Source organism: Heterocephalus glaber, unplaced genomic scaffold (genome assembly GCF_053883595.1).
Source record: "Heterocephalus glaber isolate CG9 unplaced genomic scaffold, H.glaber_assembly_v1.0 deba00001497, whole genome shotgun sequence".
Lineage (NCBI taxonomy): Eukaryota > Metazoa > Chordata > Mammalia > Rodentia > Bathyergidae > Heterocephalus > Heterocephalus glaber.
In genome coordinates, this window is record NW_028258320.1 from 9,568,525 (window position 1) to 9,590,334 (window position 21,810).

At 56.2% G+C, this 21,810-nt stretch overlaps 1 protein-coding gene and 1 long non-coding RNA gene across 6 annotated transcripts in view; one reads left to right on the forward strand and one right to left on the reverse strand.

The window, feature by feature from the left end:
- Nucleotides 1-337: 337 nt before the first annotated feature.
- On the reverse strand, nt 338-9,419 carry LOC147825550 (uncharacterized). 2 transcript variants are annotated; one of them, XR_015440275.1, is made up of 5 exons: nt 8,987-9,419; nt 6,747-6,940; nt 4,906-5,021; nt 3,127-3,318; nt 338-2,237 (listed from the first exon to the last, which is right to left on the reverse strand). It is a non-coding gene; the product is annotated as an uncharacterized LOC147825550 (long non-coding RNA). The 2 variants fall into 2 exon arrangements; XR_015440274.1 differs by lacking the exon at nt 4,906-5,021 and having other exon boundaries at nt 339-2,237; nt 8,987-9,415.
- Nucleotides 8,033-21,810, forward strand: part of Zcchc24 (zinc finger CCHC-type containing 24) — a 53,537-nt gene continuing 39,759 nt past the window's right edge. The window contains exons 1-2 of one of the 4 annotated variants that reach the window (XM_004846390.4): nt 8,033-8,415; nt 19,113-19,313. In XM_004846390.4, coding sequence (XP_004846447.1) covers nt 8,170-8,415; nt 19,113-19,313 — 447 coding nt within the window. In that variant the 5' untranslated portion in view covers nt 8,033-8,169. Of the gene's footprint in view, nt 8,416-10,499; nt 18,334-19,112; nt 19,314-21,810 lie in introns of those variants that run through there. The other 3 variants (XM_021259690.2, XM_087184663.1, XM_087184662.1) reach the window with 3 other exon arrangements.

Consider the following 21,810-nt stretch of genomic DNA (forward strand, 5'->3'; position numbering starts at 1 on the left):
CAGGACATTGAGGTGGCCAGAGGTAGCCACAACAGCACAACTGAAGACATTCATGAAAGAGGATTTGCAGAACTGCTTCAGAAAGTGCCAAATGTCATCACAGAGGCAGACTCATGTGGTCACGAGTCAATGAATGCCGACACATTTGTGGTAATTTATTATACAAGATGTTTTGGGTTTTTTTGGTACCGGGGATCGAACTCGGGTCCTTGCGCTTGCCCAGCAGGCAGCAAAACCACTGAGCTAAATCCCCAGCCCACATACAAGGTATTTTTGAAAAATCAATAGAGGTCACTGAGACAATGAGAGAGGATGAGGTTCCACTGGGAGGGTTCAACATCCTGGTAAACCAGACATTGGGGCTGAGCAGAGCAGAGCCTGTATAGGAAATTGCCTCCTGGTGGCCAAAGGGCCAGAGAGCAAAGTGGTTATGGGTGTCAAAGGGTGAGCAGCTGTCTTAGTTACTTTTCTCATTGCTAGGACAAAATACCTGACACCCAAAGTTAAAGGTGGAAAGGTTTATTTGACTTACAGTTCATAGAGGTTTCAGTCCATAATCAGCGGGCTCCAAGGCAGGGTGGCAGAGGGGCAACAGTTGATGGCAGAGAGACAATAACAATGCAACAAGAGACCTGCCAGCATCTTTCTGCCCCTTTTATCTTACTCAGAGTACTTAGGGGAGGTAGCACTTACACCCTTAATCCTGGTGCCCTTGGGCCTAAAATGGCACCATGAATCAATCAGACACTCTAGATTCAACCATGTCTGAAAAAGCCCCACCTAAGACTGCATAAGGCTTTGGGGAGGACATCTAAACACAAGCCATATCTGCAAAAGTGTTAAATACTGATCAGGTTGGGGCTGCTTTTTGGGTTACAGCAGAGAACTGGAAAATTTAACATCACAGAGGGCAATTCAGGCTCTGAAAAGCATTTTCCATGTAGTGATGGGAGTAGGAGCCAGGGGCAGAGGATTTGGGATGAGTGAGTGGCTGAGATGGGGAATAGTGAATATAGAAAGTCTGTGCCAGTCTGGCGTGAGGTGATAGAGTAGCCAGAGAAAGCAGGATGTATTTGTGTAGAGAAAGGATGATACTAAGTGGCTAGTGGGGAGGCAGGAGGGAAGGATGGTTGCAAAAAGAAGGTAAGGTTCCTGAGCCCCAGAGGAGGAACCCCAAAATGCATGCCAATACAGGTAAGTAAGAAAGGTTTGTGGCAGGATTCGAGGGACCATCCATCCAATAGCTTCTACTCAGACATGAAAGGCGAGGTCACCTGCCCAGATGGATAGAAAAAGGGTGGGATAGAAGGTTGTGAGAGGAAAAAATGGGGGAAAGGTTTGAAATAACTCCTGGAAGGATGAAGAGAGTGGAAGACTTTCTGACCTCTGTTTAGGGCAGCTAAAGCTGGAAACCAAGCATGTGGTGGTCCCAGCCTGCACGGTGGTGCGAGGGTCCCCAGCATCCCTTCCAGCCCAGGCCAGTCTGGAGAAGGCAGACAGCAGGTGAGTGGCATTGGGAGCCTCCCAGGCAAGTGGGACATCAGGCCAAAGGGGTCACTTTTGTCAAGGAACTAGGGGAGTAGGGTGGTGATCAGACATCATTTAATTTATTGTCCACTTTCAAAAGTGAAAGGAGGCATTCTTAATTTATTACCACCAAAGAACAACAGGCATGAGCCTGGACCACACTCAGCAAACTACATGTTTATCCAATTGTGCAGCCACTCGGGCTGGGACAGAGCTCAGGATGGAGGAAACAATGGTGCCAGGGGGTGGTGGTGGGAGCCTTAGGGACTGGGGTCTTGCAGGGAGCTGGGTGGAGAGTGGAGGAGGCAGCATGGTTGACACTCAGAGGGCCACCAGACTGGGCTGCACAAGAGGATTGTCTTTCTATATATATATATTTTTTTGGTACCGGGGATTGAACTCAGGTCCTTGGGCTTGCAAGGCAGGCGGTGGAACCACTGAGCTAAATCCCCAGCCCATAAAATCTAATTTTTTTTTTTTGGTACCAGGGATTGAACTCAGGTCTTTGTGCTTGCACAGCAGGCAGCGAAACCACTGAGCTAAATCTCCGGCCCGAGGATTGTCTTTCTTTATGCTGATATAACAGAAAGCCACAGACTGGGCTGGCCGTGGTGGTGCACGTCTGTAATCCCAGAACTCAGAAGGCTGAGACAGGAGGATTATTGAGAGTTTGAGGTGAACCTGGGCTACATAGTGAATTCAAGGTCAACCTGGAATACATAAAAAACAAACAAAAAATAAATAATCACAAAAATAATAATAATAAAGAGGAAGCCACAGACTGGACAATTGGTAAAGAACAGAAATGTATTTCATTGTGGTTCTGGAGGCTGGGAAGTCCTTGGTCAAGGCGGAGCTTGGGGATTGGCAGAAGATGAGAGGGTTAAGAGGGAGCTGAACTGGCTTCACTCCTTTTGAAATGACATTAGTCTGCTCACGAGGCAGAGCTCTTGTGACCAGGTCCCCTGGAGGGACCCCAGGGCCTTGCCCATGGGAAGCAAGTGCTATGCTGCTGAGCTACACTCCAGCTCCGTCACCCCCACCCCATGGTGCCACCTCTCACCCTGGTTGCACTGGGGGCTCCATTTCCCACACATGCGCCTTGGGGACACATCTGAACCACACCAAGGACACTGATGCTCGGTGCACGCTGCTCGTCCCTGCCTGAGCCCACTGCATTTCTCCAGTGACCCCCACCTCTGAGTTGTTCCAGAACAGATCTGACAGCCCCTGTCTCTGAGACTCCAGACCACAAGGCCTGCTGCGTTTATTCCTCAGCTCCTTAAGTAAACAGAGAGCCCGTTCGGGTCCAGCACAGCCAAAGCAGAGGCGCCCACTGTGCTGGGTGGGAATCGGGGGAAGGGAGGACTGAGCCCTTGGCTGGTGCTGCAGCACCATGGGAACGCCCCAGAGTCAAGGATGAAAGGGAGACTGTCTACTGGGTGTGAGTGAGCACGGGGTGGGATTGTGATCCCAAGAGATGGAGAAAGGCAGTTTTTCGAGGAGTCTTGCGGGGTGAGGAGGTTGCAGGAAGCGGAAGTTCTTCCTAGGAGAAGATGGCATGTGCAAAGGCCTGGAGGGCTGGGGGACAGACTATACCTCCAATTCAAGTAGAAAGGTGAGCAGGAGTCATATGTGCGAGAGGCCTTGAATACCATGTCCAGTGGGTGTTTGGACCACATCCCATGGGCTGCATGGAAAGATTCTAAATAGGAAGGAAGCCCACTGGGCAACCAGAGAGGTAACGTCTCCATCAGCCAGCTTCCCTTCCGTTCTTTGATGTGTTCTTGTCTGAAAATAATGTAGAGAGCTTTGCTCATTCAGCTTCAGGGCACTATTTTAATCCCCAGCTCCCAACAGATGTTCTACAAGCTGACATACAGACAGATCCCACAACTATTCCCCACAGCTGTCCTCCACAGGAAGACATGATTGAGTTTAATCAATGGCCCTGCGTGACCAGGTATCTTCTGGAGTGACCAGGTACTGTTGGAACCCTGGGGTCCCTCCACAAGCTGGAAGGCCACTGAGGAAATAATATGTGGCTTCCCTCCTCCTCCTCCTCCTCCTCCTCCTCCTCTTTCTCCTTTTCCTTCTCCTTTTTCTTCTCCTTTCTTTTCCTTTTCTTCCTCCTTTTCTTCTTCCTTCTCTTCCCCCTCCTTGTCTTCTTTTTCTTCTTTAGCAATATGAATTGGAAGCAGGGGAGGAACGTGTCTGCTGCCCATGGCTATGGTGTGAGGAAGGGCCCAGACTGGTCCCCCACTTTTCTGAGAGTGACTCCTCTAGGAACCAGAGGCCCAGGGGCTCTGCCAGCTTGCCAAGCCCTGTAAACACCCCAGGCCCTGGCATCCGGGCTGCCCCCAATCCTGCAGCTGGAAAGCAGCTGGGACTCCACCCACCAGGGGCCCAGGAGTGCCCAGTCCTCCCCAAAACAGCAGGGAGATTTGATTCCTGAGGAAATGATCCAGGGAGAGAGACTCAGCTGGCCAGTGTCATGCAATCTCCAAAGGCCCAGGGACATCCCAGTTTGGAATCTGCTTCTAGTGGCAGACTAAGCTCGGGGTTGGGGGATCTACCCACCTTTTCAGCTCTCAAAGGCTGAGCAAGAGCCTGCGGGCAGGACCAGAGGGGTCAGACAGCCCTTATGGTTTTACCATCTGTGTACTGCAGGACATCTGGGGTCAAGGGGGCAAAATCTGGCTGGTGTTTCCCAGGCTGGGTCCCCTAGCAACGAGGGCCCTGCACCCATGAGATGAGGCCTGTGCGGGTGCAGATCTGCCTTCTAACCAAGATTCAGCCCACTTCAGGTGGGGTGCATTTTTTGTGACTCTGCACAATCACCCTGTGGATTCTGGGAGGGTGGACAGAAAGCAGGCTGAGATGACAACCAATTGTCACTTGTCAGCTGCAGCTGCTGGACATGGTGCTGTGGACGCTGTGTTGAGGTGGAAGCTGGGGTCAGGTCTGGGAAGAAGGTCTGCCTTCGGCCTCTGTCCCCCGTGGGGGATGGGACATGGCACAGGCAAGGAGAAGATTCGCCATTTTGCCCTCTGCTGTAAACTGACACCTCCTGTGTCAACACCCTACAAAGGCACCCAGGCCTGGGCCCTGGCCCAGGACAGGAGAGGCAAATCACAGCTTGGCCAGGGAGTCCTCTGCTCTGCTCCTGATACCGGGCTGTGCAGCTCAGTTCAGAAGCCTGGAGGTCCCTTCACGTCATCCATCACCAAAGGTGTTTTCCAGAGAAATCAACAGAGTCAATTTGCACAGGATTGTGAACCCACATCTTCTGTCCCTGCTCATCTCTGTTGGTCTTTTGGGCCCAAATCGAAAACTGATTTTCTCACAAAGAAACCCCCACTTCCTCTTGGTTCTCACCTTTGCCCTGCTCCTCTGAACACAAAGCTATGAGTCTGAAACTCCCCAAAACACCACGGACGGTTGCCCAGAAGACTTTAGGGGCTGGCATTTCCCCGCTGCCTCTTCCCCCACCTCTGCAGATAAACCAGATATGGTTATTATTGAAGTGATCAATACCCCCTTCCCTACTGCCCGACGGCTGACAGCTAGCAAATCAGGGTCCTGTTTACATGCTCATTGGACCCACTAGTCCCTGGAGAAATGGGCAGGGATGGGATAGACACTCTCATTTGTTAACTCCACAGGTTACAGACAGGGCAGAGACCTGTCCAAGGTCACTCACCCAGGTATCTATCCATTCTCCAAACCCTGTCTCCTCTCCATTGTCCCATTCTGGTGACCATAGGGTGCACGAAGTCACTAGACAAGGAAGAAGGAGCCCCCCTCAAGAGTTCCCACCTATATTCAGTTCTGAGGTCAACCTGTGGGGACAGAGCTACCACTGGGAACCTGACCAGACTGGGACCAATGAAGGGAGAGCTGGGGTGTGGTTAGGACTGGTGGCTTAGCTATCAGGCTCACGGGGTGACCCTGGCAATCCCTTTCCTGTCACTGGGGCCATGGTGCCTTTTCCCCTGTAAGTCGGGGGCTTGGCTTAGGATCTCAAGCATTCCCAATGTAAGGCTTCTTGGTGCATACATGATGGGGGCAAGGAGGCACATTTTTGGCCCTGGCCCAGTCTTCTGGCCTGGTATGAGGCCTCTGATACCCATCTGCTCACTCACATCCTCTACCCCTTCCCATGGGACATGCTGTCTCAGGGGATTCTGGAGCAGCCAGCTGCTAGTCTGACCTCAGGTCAGCCAGCTGCTATCCAGGCAAACTGCCTGTAAATGGCTCACATTTATTGATCACTTACTGGGTAGAGAACCCATGTGTTGAGCAGGTGTGCTATGGGCAAGGGGAGAGGGAAAATCACAAAATTGAAGAAGCCAATCAGCCTTCATATCCACACATCTATCTCTTTATCCAATCCTCAACCCAGCAAATCTTTCCCAGTCACCCATCAGGCTGTGCCTAGGAATGATGAAGAGAGGAGGAAAGGCAGTAGAGGCCAGCAGTGTGGTCACCGGGTATAACAAGGGAAGGTGTCCACACCGATGTCAGGCTCGGTCTCAAGCTGAAAACATGGCAGGAGTATTTCACTTCTCATGGGTCAGTGGGACCATACCCATTTATTGCCTTACACTTGCCTGACCCCTAAAGGAATTTGGACTTACAGTAGGCAAAACATTCAGCACTCTACACAGCCGTGCTGTCTTCATCCAAAGCATGAATGGGGGCTGAGACAGAGAGCTCTGGGTGCAGCTGGGTGCCTAACACTGTGCATTGGGCTCCCGAACTACTTGCTGTGCAATTGGAAGACACTGCCTCCCTGAAGAGCAGTTTTCTTTCTATAAAGTCTAGGGAAGATCTACGTTGGTGGTTCCAAACCCTACCTTTGGAACCACCCTTTCCTTTGGAAACTTGAAGAGTAGCAGAGTTCCAAGACGACCTTGCACATTTCTAAGAGTGGGGAGGGTCATCATATTTATTCCCAACAACAGGTGCCTACTTTTTAAGCAAATAGGCTTGACACTGCTTAAAATGCTAAAGGGCACTGTATAGATGTGCCTTTGATGAATAAAAACATTGTGATATGATTGGTATAAGTGTTAACATTTGGTATAGATCTTAATAATCACACATTGGTTGTCAAAGTCTTTGACAAAATGGAGATTCGAGACAATGGGGGCTCGTGGTTGGCAGCAAAGGGCAATACTTGGTCACTGCTGAAGGGTGCCTTGATCTTAGCTTACCGGATGTACTAAGGCTCCCAGTACAGGTAGTAGGAGAAATCCTCTCAGAGGGGCTGGTTTGGCAGAGAGCTGACCATTTTGGAATGTGTCTACAATCCCACGCTGGTAACCTCACAAACATCCGAGTCAGAATGATGGCCGGGCTGGCACTGGAACACCGGGCGGGATGGCTCCAGAGCTCGACTAGGGATGGGCTGGAAGTGGGAGAGGTGAAGCGGGTTCTCGCCGGGAGGTCAGTTCCTCCACTTCACGGACACGGTGAGCTGGGCCTTGACACTGGGTCCCGAATACCAGCCCGTGGCTGAAGGGGTGAAGGTCCTGGGGCCTCGGGGGTATCCTGCGAGGGCGGGGTTCTTTCCAGACCGATCTTGGTCCCCGGGATCCCCTGGCCTGCGCTGGGGTCCTGGCGACTCGCCAAGGACCGAAGCAGGCTGGAGGCTCGGGCGAGGAGTGAGGAGGGGCGAGGAGTGAGGCGGGCCCAGAGGAGAAATAAGAGAAAGGAGACGCGGAGGAGGACGGAGAGGGGGAGAGTTCTTCCCGGGGCAGGAACCCGGTCCCCCTCGGCGCAGCCGGCCCGCGAAGTGATTCTACAGATGGAAGGAATTAAGTGCGAGGGGAGGGTCTGACGGGCGATAGCAGAGGAGGGAAGGAGAACGGTGTGTGTGAGAGGGGTGAGGGAGGAGAGGGAAGCAGCCGACCAGACGGAGACAGAAGAGGAGACAGAGACTGAGGGACGGTCACAGAAACAACAGCAAGAAGAGGGATACAGGCGACAGAGCTGGGGTGGGGGGTGGGTAAAATAACTGGAAAGGAGTTGGAAAAAAAAGAACGAGATGGACCGGAGCCGACGTAGGGGCGAAATTGATTAGGCCGGGGCAGTGCTTAGCTCCCCCGTCCCCGGGAGCTGCCCTGCCGGCCAGGCGGGGTCTGGCGGAGCTGGAGGGAACGCCCAGGGGCGTATACAGTGTATCCATCGGCCTCCTTTTCGCCATCGCCCCGCCCCCGAGATTGCATATTCAACGAGACAGCCAATGGAGGGCGAGGACGGGGCCTTGAGGGGGCGAGGGCGGGGCCTCCTCTGCGAACCCCACCCTGGGAGCGGCCGCCGGAGGGGTCAGCACTGAGGCAGATAGCGGATCGCAGGGAGGGGAGGGGGAAAGGGGGGCGGGGAAAGGGGCGGGGCCCAAAGTTTCCTGCCCAACTTTCGCTGCCTCCTTCCTCCGCCCGCGCGCGCCAGGGCTGCAGTCGGGGGGGAGGCGGCGGCGGCGGCGGCTGCGGGCAGCGCGCGGGTCGCAGGGCGCGAGGCGACCGCCGTCGGGGCTCGGGCGGCTGGCAGTGGGCACAGGCTCCCCGGTGCCCGCCCCTCCGCCGGGAGGGGGGCGCGAGCGGGCGGCCGGGGAGGGGCCGGCGCGGCCGCGGCAAAATGAGCCTGCTGTCGGCCATCGACACGAGCGCCGCCTCGGTGTACCAGCCGGCCCAGCTACTCAACTGGGTCTACCTGTCGCTGCAGGACACGCACCAGGCCAGCGCCTTCGATGCCTTCCGGCCCGAGCCGACCGCCGGCGCCGCGCCCCCGGAGCTGGCCTTCGGCAAGGGCCGCCCGGAGCAGCTGGGCTCGCCTCTGCACTCCAGCTATCTCAACAGCTTCCTGCAGCTTCAGCGCGGAGAGGTGGGTGCCCCGCGCGCGCCCGCCCCGCGCCCCGGCTCGCTCAGCCAGACCCAGCGCCCGGAGTGCCCAGGGCGCCCCCCGGAGCCTGTCACCTCCAGGCTGGGCACTGCTCAGGCCCGGGCAGGGCCCTTACGCCCGCCCACTCTCCGGGCCGGGCCGGGATCCCTGCTGGGAGGCTGGGAGGCGGGGGTGTCTCCGGATTCCCTCCCGACAGCAGGGGTGCGGCCGGGGCGGGGAGCCCCTTCCAGCTATCCTTCCCTCGCCCAACGCTGTCCACCTCCTGGCCACCGCCGGCTGGGACCCAGAGAGCACATTCTGCTCCCAAGTACTCCAGAAGGGCCTGAAGTCTTTCTCCGCCGACTTTCGCGGTTCCCGGCCCACAGGGCCCCCTGGAGAGCCGGGGCTGGCCCAGAGGACTGCCCCTGCTGGTCCCACACCCTGAGCCCCAGATTGGCCGTCCAGCTGCTTGCTCTCCCCCAGCTACATAGGAAGTGGTTTTTGAGGGCTTGACCCACAGACTGCACTACCCCTGCCTTCCCAGCCTGGAAGGAAATGAAAGGGAAATCCTTACAGCTCTCTGGAGGGAGGACGAGGTAGGGGGAGCCCTTCCAGCTGCCCAGTCCTTCTTCGGAAACCTGGGCCGCCCCTGTCGCCAAGCTGGCCGGCTTGGTGGATTCAGTTACAAAGTCTGCGGGGCAGTGTCTCTTTCCCAACGAGATAAATACTCAGAGGGCCCTGACCTCTCAGCCCCTGGGAGGGGCTTCTCCCAGCCCTTCCAGGTGCGACTCCTTTTTGCCTTGCCCGAGACCCCCCTCTTCCTGCACCCCACCTGTTCCAGCCCCATTTGGGAATTGCAGACACCCTGGTTTTCAGTGACTTCCTTTGTGTGGCTTTCTCTGCTGAGGTGCAAACACACATGGGTCACTCACTTTCCTTGTAGACCTGGAGAGCCAGGGTGCTGATAGGCAGGGGGAGACAGCCTATGTACCAAGAGTGGGCTGGGGGTGTTCACTGGAGGCCACAGGTCGCCCTTTCTGGACTCATCAGTGTGCTCAACTCATCCTTATTTACTGGAGGATTCGTGGACATATAAAACGCTGGCCCAAGGCCCACACCTCCAGCAGCCTTATTGACCCATGTGGGTGGCAGAAGTGGGGAAGCTGGCATGGTGGAGGGACATGGGTCTGGAAAGGTTCCCTTCAGTGCCAGGCAAAAGCATCTGTATGCCAAAGCTCTTTGTAAACTGTAAAGCACCCTCTCCGCATGAGGCATGGTTCTTGACCAGAGATCTTTCTTTCTTGTAAAAGGCTGTGCCGCCTCTTTGGGGACCTGGCTTCAGGTGACTGGGGCTTTGGATAATGGTTCGTGGACTGTGTCTTCAGTGCCTTCGTCTGTCTCCCCAGTTGTTTATTCTTTACTAAACATTTGTCGAGCACCGTGTGGGCCCCTGGGGCTTGGCAGCCACAGGCCAGTGAAGGCCCCAGACCGTAGCCCGGCAAGGCAGTATGTGTGAATGTGAGTGACCGGATGGGGTGCTGTGATGTGGGTGTTGGGAGGCTGGGGGACTGGATCGCTGCACCCCAGGGAGAACGTCACTAGGACCCGCAGGTCAAGTGGGGTCCCTAACCAGCCCCTACCAGCCTCACCCTGTGGTTGTCTTGTTGTCCACATGTGGATCTCTGCTGTGAAATCCTGGCATTTGGGGCTATGAGGAGCTCCCTGTGCAAGCAGGATGCTGTGTCTCTTCTTGGAAATTTCTGGCCTCTAGGATCCTAGCTATGGTTCAGATCTGCCTCCTGTCACTTGGTTGCTGCATGCCTCAGTTTCCCCGTAAAGGGGCACAGTGTGGAAGGAGTGGGTAAGGGTTATCTACAGCCAGGGTCTCTCACGGTTTGACTTCAGGGAACTCCATGTCTCTTCCTGGGCCTCAGTTTCCCCATGTGTTCAGTCTGGCCCCTTCCACCCCCCAGGGTGCTCTGTCCTGGTTGGAGACCTCTCCTAACAAGAGGGGATGTGGCTGCTTACAGGCTGTGCTGGGTGGGTGGGTGGGGGACACAAGGGGCTTCTCTTCTGCTTACAGGGCTAGAGGGCTGGCTACTGACTTCCGGAAGGCTGTCTGGGCCTCAGGCTCCCCGCCCCCCCCCTTACACCAGCTCAGATCCCCAGCTGTCTCTTGGGGACAGGCCTCTCCTGCATTCAGGGCTTAGCTGGTGACCTGATATGGCTCCAAAATAGCAACTGGCTGAGAAGGCAAGAAGAAATCCCCCCACCTCAGTGCCACCAGGGGTCTGGTCGGAGAGGCAGCCAGTCCCATGTGGCTGGAGGGGACTCTACAAAGGGACCCGGGGCCCAGGAGCTTTGCCATTCTGTGCGAGGCCCGGCAGACCAGTGGCAGCACCTGCGGATGTGACTTGCATGCTGACCGTTGACCACGGCCGCCTGTGCCAGCCCCTGTGCCAAGAGCCCACCCCCTCCTGCCCTACCCCCAGGCTGCTCCCACCACAATAGCAAAACACCATGAATGCAGCTGGCACTGGGGGGAGGCGAGGACATGGGGGCACAGAAGCCCATTGTGCCCCAGAAACCTCGGCCGCAGAGGCTGAAGATAAGCCAAGGGTTCTGAGCAGAGAGGGAGATGGCGGCCCTCACATGCAAGGGCAGGGGCAGACAGCAGGGGGTAACACGGGCCGGCACCTGGTGGAATTTCTTAAAAGACCCTGTGAACCCCACTTTCGGAAAAACTGATCTGTTGGAAATTCTTGGGGCCCTTGCCTCAGCACCCTCCCCCCAGGTGCCCAAGGAAGGCGGATCTTAGGAGGAGCAGGAGGTGGGCTGTGAGGGGGTCTTCCCGCCAAGCTCTGTTTAGAATTGAAATTTGCTGCAGCTTAGGGACTGTGGGATTCCACCTCTGGAAAAGCAGTTATGCATTAACCCCTGAGGGGAGGGGATGCTCTGACCTCCCCCCCATCCCCTCGGGGGAATTACAGCCGGTTTAGGTGAGCTCCTTCGGTCTCACTATGTAGCCCAGGCTGGCCGAAAATTCCCAGGGATCTTCCTATCTCAGCTTCCCAAGTGCTGGGTTCACAGGCTTGTGCCACCACGTGCAGCATTGGGTGGGGCAGCCATCTGCTTTCCCTTTTCCTCCTGGACAGAGGTAGCTGGAAGGCTTGGCCCTACTGTCAAGGGACCCCTACTTTGTGGCTGTTGGGGAAGGGCTTCAGGGTCAAACACTTTGGGAAACCATCTTTTCCTTGTCTTCAGACAATGCCAGGTGGCACACTGACGGCTCTGAGAAGTTCTGCAGAACAGAACATGTCCACTGGTCTTCAGCCCCAGATTTCTCATACCTGTTAAGCCAGAGAGTATTTTTTGCTCCGGACACCTGCCAGGGTTCCTCAGGCCCAGCAGTGCTCCTAGAGACAGTGCCACCCCTGTGGCCAACCTCCACATTTAGGGAGCTGTTCTCTGAGTGCCCACCTGGGTCAGTGCGTGATCTCCAGCAGCACTGCAGACCCCTCCTCTTTGCTGAATGGCCCCGCCACTAGAGATTTGGGAACAGCGGCCGGGATGTCATGAGGCTTGACAGTCACCTCCTGGGGTGTCCTGCATGTGCGGCCATTAGAATCCTTAGAGGAGAAAGCGTGGGTCCTGCTTTCAAAGGTCCCAACTGGACAGTGTCCTGCAGTTTGCCTGTCACCTGTGCCCGAAGACAGTGGAAATGAGCCAGAGGACTGCCAGTGTGGGTGTGTGGGACAAAGCCATCTTCTCCCCGAGGACAGGTGTGTGCCTGGCGGGGCTGCAAGTGACCTCCAGGGTCTAGAGTTGTGATCTGCATGGGACAGGGAGGAGCAGCCCCAGGGCCCAGGAGGAATGGCCTTTCCAGCTTGGCCAGCAGCAGGAGAAGATGCCCCAGGCCCCCTGGGAGGCTGAACGGTGGTGACTCGGTTAAGGATGGAGCTGACCAAGGTGACCTGGCCCTCCCTCTCTCCATCACAGTCGGCAGCCTGGGCGGCCATGGGCTCAGAGGGAGACCCTGCCTTGGGGACCCTCTGAGTCAGGTGGGAGGGGAGGGGAGGGGGGTGGTGTTGCTGATTAGTAATCGGTAGTGGCCGAGAGCCAGGCGCTGCAGCAGCAGAGGCAAGCTCGGCCCATGGAGAAGGTGCCCAGTGAACAGACTCCTGGTGCTGGCTTGCTCTTGGCATCGCTTTCCTCGTAGCTCCTATTTTACAGAAAGTAAAACAGAGGCCTGGCTCATCACTCGCTGGTCAGTGGCACAACAAGATCTAAAACTTATCTCTGGGCCAGCCAGGAAGCGTCCCTGTGGCCTGTCCAGCAACTGGTCCCCAGGTCAGGTCTTACCGAGGTTTTCCTCTGGGCCCCAGTGCAGGGCAGGTAGGACCCAGAAGCCTCCTGTCAAACTGCAGGGCCCCTGACAGTTTGTCCCAGACCCCAAACCCCATGAGGAGAGCTGGGCACTGGTCACAGCACTGGATTTGCTACCACATTCCTGCTTGGGCCAGCCTGGTTTTGAAGAAGCAGAGAAGCATGCTGAGCTCTTTATTGTTTTGAACCCCATATTACACCTTATGGGTAGTAGCCTTGTTGTCCAAATGGGGAAACTGAGGCTCTTCAAGAGGAAGATAACACATTTAGGGAGAGTGGCAGAACCAGGACTTCAGCCTAGGACCCAGGATCCCTGAGTTGTCCTGTGTGGGAGTGGATGCGGTGGGGAATCTGTCACTTGGTCCTCCTCCGGTGACACTGATCTCCCAAGCTGTCCCACGCATCCACACTTGTGCACTTTGCCATTGCTTCTCCCTATAGTGCCACTCCGGCCCTCATCCAACAGACAGACTCCAGTGAACTTCGTGATGCCAGCAGACGCCCCTCCTCTGAGAGGCTTTACCTGGCTGCCACGGGGCACAGTGCTCCCTCTAGCTCCTGGGACCCTGTGTCTTTTTTCCACTAAGCAGACCTGGCAGCTGATGTTCAGTCAGTGCCTGGGCATGCTAGGTGCTCAGCTAGTGTACTAGAGGGATGGAAGGAAAGGTGGTGAACAGAGGGATGACGTGAAACCTCTGCACGCTTCCATCTCCAGACCTGTGAGCATGCGAATCCACTCCTTAGCCTCTTAGCTTCCTGATTTGTCTCAAGGAAGACATGTTTGTTGGTTGGAATGACCAACTTGGAGACAGTGGAGCCCCATCCCTCTTGATGTCGCTGTGGAGACTTAGCATGCTGATGGTCCTCACCTTGTGTGGTGTTGGACCTCCAAGCATCTGAAGACAGCCTGACTTCCTGTGATGGGCACAGTGCTCAGAGCACAAGCATGAGTGCACACACAGGCTCAAGGTTTGCTTGTGATTTCAGCAGGGTCATGGACACCTCATGAGACAGTGGATCCCAGATCCAGGCCTGGCCTCAGTGGCACCCCAGACTGGCTAAGTATTAGGGCCCTTTCCAGTCCTGGGACCCCAAATTATTCCTGCTTGCATTTGGCAAATATGCTGTAGAGAAGAGAGGAGCAGGTCCCTGGTGCTTATGTGCCAGCTGCAGGGAGGCCAGAGAGCTGTGAAAATGAGCACCTGTCAGGTGAGTGGTGACCTGGGTGGGCCAGGGGAAGGTCCCCCCTCGGTCGTCCCTGCTTTGTTCTGGTGTCACTGCCTGTGCCCCTACCCCGGGTCCTTTCCCCATTTCTCTCTGCCCACTTGCTGCATCAGAAGGAACTTAGGTATGTTCATTAGATCAGACTTTTTTTTTTTTGAGACAGGGTCTTGCTACATAGTTTAGACTGGCCTAGAACTTATGACAATCCTCCCGCCTCAGCCTCCTGAGTGCTGGAATTACAGGCTACACCACCATGGCTGGCTTAGGTCAGGCTTTCTACTGAGCACTTTTTATTGTGCAGGGGGCTGTGAGCTACGTGTGCCTCTGGTGTCTCCTGGTGAAGGGTCGCCACCCCATCATGGCCAGCCCAGCACTGGGCTTGGTCCCAGTCAGCGAAAGACCCTGGAGATCTGAGCAGAGGCCAGCTGAGTGTGGCCGGGGAGCTTCTCGTCAAGGTGGGGCTGGTGTCCCATGGGCCACTACCTGCTGTGTCCATCCTGTTACCTTTTCAGCCTGAGTGCACCCACAGCCGCTTCTGTGTGTGGGTACGGGATGCCTGTGTGCTGGACACCAGACAGGCCCTGGGGACAGAAGACAGACCCTCCTGGGAGAGGTCTGAGTCATTCGTGAGCCAGTGGCTTCTTGTCGCAGACAGGGCGGTGTGGGTGCAGGCGTGCCGTCTGTGTGTGTCGGGTTCAGGAGTGGGGGGTGTGGAGGCTTTGGGGTAGGGAAGCAGTTGTGCAGCTGGCAGAGGTAGTCACAGAGCTGGGGACCAGGATCAGAGGAGCCGGGGTGCAGGACTCAGCGTTGGCACCTGCCTGGCTGGGCACCGACACTGCACTCTCCGTGGCCTTGCCCACAGCTGCGTTGCTCTCAGCAGATGCCCCCTCTCCGCTGCTGTTCCTGATCTCTTATACACATCTCTGCTCCCTCCAGGGTTTGCCCCGAGCTCTGCCCACCCTCCCTGGCCAGTGGTGCCCTCTGAATGCCCTGGGAAGGAGCAGGCCCCTCAGCAGGTGTGCCTGGGGGGATCCATCCCTGAATTCCATATCCCATAGCAGAGCCACCGTGGCTGGGGCCTGAACCCTTTGCACAGCCTAGAAAAGCTGGTGCCTCATCTCGTCAGAGCCCAGGGGCTTAGCACATGGTGCCACACCTGGCACTTTCCTCTGGCTCCACTTCCTGCAGAGGAGGCCAAGCCTTGGAAGCTGTGTGGAGGCTGAAATGTCGCAGCACAACACACACTGGCTGTGTTACCTGGGGCAAGTGACTCAGCTCCTCTGAGCCTCCTTTTCCAGCTCTGTCAAATGAAGCCAGCGGTACTCATCTAGATTGTGTTCTTGCCAGGCAGAGGGAGCTAAGTCAGGGAAAAGATGTAGTCCAGAGGGTGATAGGTGTACAGTCACCGCTCTAGTGTCACCTTGGCTGATTCCCCCCAGCAGACCCTTGCAGAAGTTCCAGCCTTGGGCAGGAGTGTGACACTTTGTCCTCTTGACATGGGATGAAGATCCCATACTTACGGCTGGCTGCCGGGGTCACTGACCCAGGAGGAAGGAGATGTGGCCCAGATGCCTCCACCCACCAGAGCAGCCCATCCGTCCGTAGGAAGCCTGAGGCCCCAGCCCTTCCCTGTCCCATGGGCGTCCAGGCCCTTCCCGGCCTGGGACAAGAACAAGTGTAAGGAGCAAAACCAGTCTGGGTCCCAGGGCAACAGGAGCCCACAGAATGGTTGGTGCCTCCAGGGCCACCCAGCCTTGTGGGAGAAGCAAGGAGTTGCCACACTGCAGGGGACTGGAGCCACCCCTTAGCACCAGCAGACTGGCACAGGCACTGCTTTGTGATGGTCTTTTGTCTCCCACCGGGGCAGGGGTTGGGGCTCGGGGGTCAGGGATGAGGAGATCCCAGGAGGAGGCCAGGACCCTATGGATCTGTGCTCTTCACACTGTTCCTGGGAGCCTGAGGCTGAGTCGGGAAGGATGGCTCCAAGACTGCAGCACTGGAGCTAAAGCCAGGCCTGGAACCGGCTTCTAGGGAATTTGCATGGTCACAGAGAAGGGCATTCTGGGAAGGGGCAGTGCGTGAAGCCCGGGGAGAAAACCAGAGTCATTGGTGACGACACTGAGGGAAGCCCCCTGTGGCCAAGTTAGGGGCTGACTGATGGAGTGAGGGGCTCTGTGCCTGTCTGGCCCCCAGTGCAGAGGGAAGATGGGCACCCTCCATGTGCCAGGCGTGGGGGCCTCTCTCCAGACCTGGACACCTGTGCCTAAGGATGGCAAGGCTGCAGATAGTCAGGTGTGCCCTCCCTTGCCACCCCATTGTGTGTTTTGCAGATGGGAAACCCAGGAGGCCAGCACCCAGCCCTGTGTCCTGAACTCTGTCCAGTGCCCGCAGGCCATGAAAACAGCCAGGACTCACCTTTCACCTCCATGGCCCGAGCTCAAACAGGGCTTTGGAGAGGAAACAGCTTGTCGCCCCGCCCGCCCTTCCTGGCCAAGCAAGGGGCCTCCTGGCTCCTAGTCCAGACTGGGCCTGTGAACCTGTACCTCTCTAGGCCTCAGTTTCTCTGTCTGTAACACAGAACTGAGGTCAGGTTGGCTGTTTTCTCTCTGTTCCTTAGTTCTGAGGTTCTGCTTGTCTTGAATTGGGGCTGGGGACAGCAGCCACTGGAGCCAGGCTGGAGGACACTGAGGTCAGGGAGGCTGTGTGTGGAGGGACAAAGCTGTGACTCTGGGGAGACAGGGATGGGTGTTGTTGAGCCACCGGAGAGAGGCCGCCTTCGTGGAGGCCTCTAGCTGCCCCGGGTGCCCGAGGGGCTGTCGTGGGCAGGGGAGCGCGGCCACAAGTTGGGGGAGAGGAATTTTCAGGGTGTAATTAGTGCACTTTTAGGCATCCACCAAACTTCCCCTTCCTCTTGACAATTTGCTGCCAAGGCAGCCCTGATTCTTGCAGACTTACTTAAATCATATCCAGAAAAAAAGAAAGAAAAAGGAAAAGGTGGGGCAGGGGGAGTAAGAAGGTTGTTATTTGTGAAATTGCATTTCCCAGCTGTGAGGGTGAGTCACGTTTGGAGCTCGGCCCTGCTGCCCCGCTCTGGCTGCTCTGGGGTGGGGGGCCTCCTGGGCTGGGGACAGTCTTTGCCAAAGGCCTCTCTCAGAGAGACCTGGCCGGTGGGCCTGGCTGTTGGTACCCAACTGCCCAGGAGCCTGGGAAGAGCACATTCAGGCTGGGGCAGGGGAGGGCAAGGAGCCCGTGTCTAATGGGGCAGTTTCAGTTTGGAAGATGGAAAGTTCTGGACAGTGGTGAAATGGTTGCACGGTAAGAATGCACTTATTCGCACCAAACTGTATGCCTTAAAGTTGCAGATTTGAGACCTTTGGTCCTGAGTGGTGCTGAGTCTGTCTAGGGTGGGGCCCAGAAAACTGTTTTGGTTACAAGTTTCCCGGGTCATTCAGTAGGAGCTCCGACACACTTGTTTAATCTGTAGCCTGAGGACCGTGACTCACAGGGCAGTGGTGAGAACTGCTGTCTGCATGTGTGTGAAGTCCCGGAGCCAGGGCACCATGGTCACCTGACCTGATGCCCACAGCACCCTCCCTGCCCTGACAGGTTGGTCTCTGTGGGCTCACACAGTACCTCCAGGGATGGGGGCCTCTGCCTGCTGGGGGGCACTCCATCTTGGGTTCATCGGAGAGCTGAGGAGTCACCCCAATCTTCCATACTCCCGGGCTTCATGGTGGAAGCAGGCAGTGGCAGAGCAGTGACAGCTGCCAGGACCTGTGTGCTTCCATTGCACAGGCACTGCCCTGCAGCCGGCTGCTCCCTGAGCCCCCATGGATGCGGTGTCTGTCTTTCCTTCCACATTCCAGCCTGGCATCCAAAAGTGCATGAATGGGAACAGAGGCCCAGAGGGAGAAAGGCCTGGCCCAGGATGACACAGCAGTGTCCTGATGAGCTCCCATCTCCCCTGATGAGGAGGGCTTGGTACTCTAGAAGGGGAGTGGCCCACCCTTAAAGACAGAGACAGCAAGGAGGCACATGTGGGGAGTGGCCAGGGGAGGACAGGGTGTGTTCCAAACCCTGGGCACAGTTCCCAGCGTCCTCCCTCCCCTTCCTACATTGTCCCCACTTGGAGTCTCTGTTTTCCCCAGCTTTGCGGCCTTCCTGCCAGCAGCCCTGTGCCCCATCAGCCTGAAGACTCCCAGAAACTCATCCTCGCCTCCCTGTCAGGCCAAGGTCCGCAGGTCCACAGCTCACTCCTGGAGTTCTTGGCCACCTGCATTGTTGCCAGGGGATGCCAAGCTCCATGCCCGGGTTGGTCCCTTTTCTGGCCTCAGCCTTGCCCTAGGAAAGGAACCCAAGGCCATTCCTTACCGGCCTCACCGCAAGCTCCACCTTCACTGGGCTCTGGCATGCCAGGCCGCCTGGAGCCCGCGACACCTATAAATAGAGGCTGTGTACACCAGGAGGGGGCCTGGGCCACGTCTGCCTTGACGCTTGGCGGGCTGTCTGGTTCCTGTCATCGGGAGGTGGGAGAGGTGGGCCACTTCCCTCTTCTGCCTCCCAAAGAATGGCCGGGGCCGGACTGGGCTCCTGAGTGCAGGAGACCAAGCAGAGGGCTTCAGACTTCCTTTCTGTAAAATAGAAACTATGCCGCAAGCCATAGTTTCAGGGGAAACTGAGTCAGCAATGGTTTGCCTAATGTCCCTCCACCAGGTAGTGGCAAAGCCCCAAATCTGACAGGCAGCCTTCTTTACCTTCTTACCTCATGGCAGCGCATAAAGAACTGAGAGTAGTAATAACCACAAGCACTGTCATGGTCACCATGGACTGAAGGGGTCCTGGATGTCAGGCATGGACAGAAACTCTCCAAGGCCGCTGTCACATTTCCTGTGACACAGACAGGGCCACTGAGGCCCAGTGTGACTAACTGGCCACCCAAGCACTCACACTGGGGCTAGGGTTGGATTTGAACTCCAGCTCCTGGAGGCCAGAGCTTTTAGGCAGCTGAGGACGCCGTGTGAGTTTCTATGTGGGGATGGGACAGAGGAGATCTCCTGGCCACCGCTGCCAATGTGCCTCTGCCCCCACAGGCGCTGAGCAGCAGCGTGTACAAGAGCGCCTCACCCTATGGCTCCCTCAACAACATCGCTGACGGCTTGAGCTCCCTCACTGAGCACTTCTCTGACCTGACCCTCAGCTCCGAGGCCCGCAAGCCCAGCAAGCGGCCCCCACCCAATTACCTGTGCCACCTGTGCTTCAACAAGGGCCACTACATCAAGGACTGTCCCCAGGTAAGGTGGCTGACCCCCAGGACCTCTGATGGATACTGGCCTGTGGGTGGGCAGGCACTGTGGCCTCCACCTTTTGTCCCCTCTGTGGTTGGGACAGAGCCCACCTTAAGCTCGGGCTGGTGGGATGGCAATCTGAGTGAGGGATTCTGGATCCAGACTGGGGCCCTCCAATGCGGCTCTGGGCCTGCAGGTCCCCGGCAGCTCTCCTGCAGGGTGGGCCCCATTACGGCGGGGCGCCGGGGCCAGCAGCCTCCTCCAGCTCTCTGGAGGCCCCAGCTGCTCACACTCACAAGGAAGGAATGCGGGCACCGTGCCAGGAATCCAGATGTGCACCCCCCCCAGACCCCACCTCTGCCCCCCTCTGCCTGTAGAGAGGAGGGAAGGGGGTCCTGTCCCCACTTCATGCCCTTCAAGAGGTGTAGGTGAAGGTCTCGGGCTGAGGGGCTGGGCATCTCTCTTGGGCAGGAAGAGGCCAGGAGATGGAGCGTGGATCAGGACCAGCACCCACACTGAATGCTTTGCTGTGACCAAGCAGACCCCACTCCCAGGCTGACCCCCAGCTCCTCCATAGATGTGTCTTTGGGATCCTGGGAGAGGAAATTAGCCAACTATCTTTTAAATTCGAGTATGAGATTATCAGTGATTTTTTCTTACAATTTTCATATTTTCCGATTTTTTATAATGTGGTACTAGTTTTATTTTATACATGTAATGGCAAAGGAATCCTGGAAACTGAAAACCAATGGAGTGTCACCCTCCAGATGTTGGAAGCCAGGGTTGTGTTGGGTGGGGCTGCATCCAGGGCCCTGGGAGGCCAAGATGTGCTTATGGCTCCTCAGAAATGCCTGTGCCAGACTTAGGTCCTCCTGCTCAATGTGTGACCTGGGAATTTGTGAAGAATGCAGAATCTGAGGCCCCCACCTGCACGGTAGTGAGGCCCGCAGGTGACGTGTTTGTCCTCTACCTCCACCCTGCCTAGGGTAGCTGACCCACTGGTCGTTGTCCTTGAGAGCCACAGCTGCTGGGGCCCTGTGTGCCCCTCCACAAATACAGTACACGAGAGGCCCTTGGCATAGGGACACTGCCAAGACTGGGCCTCCACCCCACCGCAAGAGTCTCTAAGACAGGGCAAAGGCAGCTGAGGACCTGGGTGGTTCGTAAGGCTCTGCGTGTGGCCTGCCCATCAGCAGCCCCCTGCGTCCTCCCCACTGAGCCCCGCCCGGCTTAGCTCATGGGCACTGCCATTCATAACCACACTCTCCATCCTCCTCAGTGTGGCCTGGGCTGTGGGCAGGGCTGGACTCAGCCTCACTGAGGAGGAGATGTGCACTCCTGACTGCACTCCTGCGTGGCTCACAGCCACCCTGAGTGCCTCACCTTGCAAGAGGACACAGGTGCAGGGAGCAAGGCAGGAACTCATGCAGGATCATGGAGCGAGGCCTTTAATCCAGGTGGCCAGTGGTCTTCTACATGCTGGGGCTCAGAGTCTCACTTCCCAGCACCTTGGTTTTTCCTTTACACAAATCATTATCCCTTAACCTGATGGCAGAAATAGCAACAGTGGTCCCATCACACAGCTGAACAAATTGAGTCTCCAAGAGGTGTTGAGGGGCCAGCCAGAATGTGGGTGAGAACTCTGGACTTGGGACCTCAGTGTACTTTGCCACTCCAAGCCAAGAGCCCCTCAGTCTGTGCAGCCTCAGTTTCTTTCCTGAGCTGGTTGAGGCCTTCTCTTGGTCCCATTTCAAACCTCATTTTGTCTGGAACTCCTGAAGGCCCTGGGATCACACTGCCCTCATCAGGAGTGGTAGGAGGATAGAGGTCAGCACAGTGTCAGACACACAGTGTTCAGTACATGCTAACTTGTATTACTCTTTGCTCCTTTGGGCCACGGTGAAGAGTATACCCATGCTGAGAGGTACAAGGTATTCGGCAGGCTGTAATTTAATTAGATGCTGTTCCTGCCTCACCTGGCCACAGCTGTGGGGGCAGGCGTGGCACTAGATCAATCCCTGCATTCCTCGCTGTGTGACAGCACCCAGCAGGTGCTCAGCACAAGTCTTTCTAATGGAAGGAACGGGTTTATAAGGCTTGTGGAAACCATGGAAGGAAACGTGTGCCACGAATAAATATTATTGAAGAGTTCAGTGTATATAATGTATAAAAATAGAACATTCTTTTTGTGCTAACCACTTTAGCAAGACACAAGTCACTCATTAAATAATTTACCTATTTAAAATGTACAACCCAATGGTTTTTAGCATTTCCCCGAGTTCTTCAGCCTTCACCACAATCAGTTATAAAACCTTTTTTATCAATCAGAAAAGAACTTAATGCAGTTAGTTAGTATTGAGACAGGGTCTCACTATGTGGTTCAGGCTGTCTTTGAATTCACTGTGTAGCCTAGGCTGGCTTTGAACTCACAGTGATCCTCCTGCCTCAGCCTCCTGAGTACTGGGAGGTGTACAATACCACTCCAGGGCTTTATACATTTTAG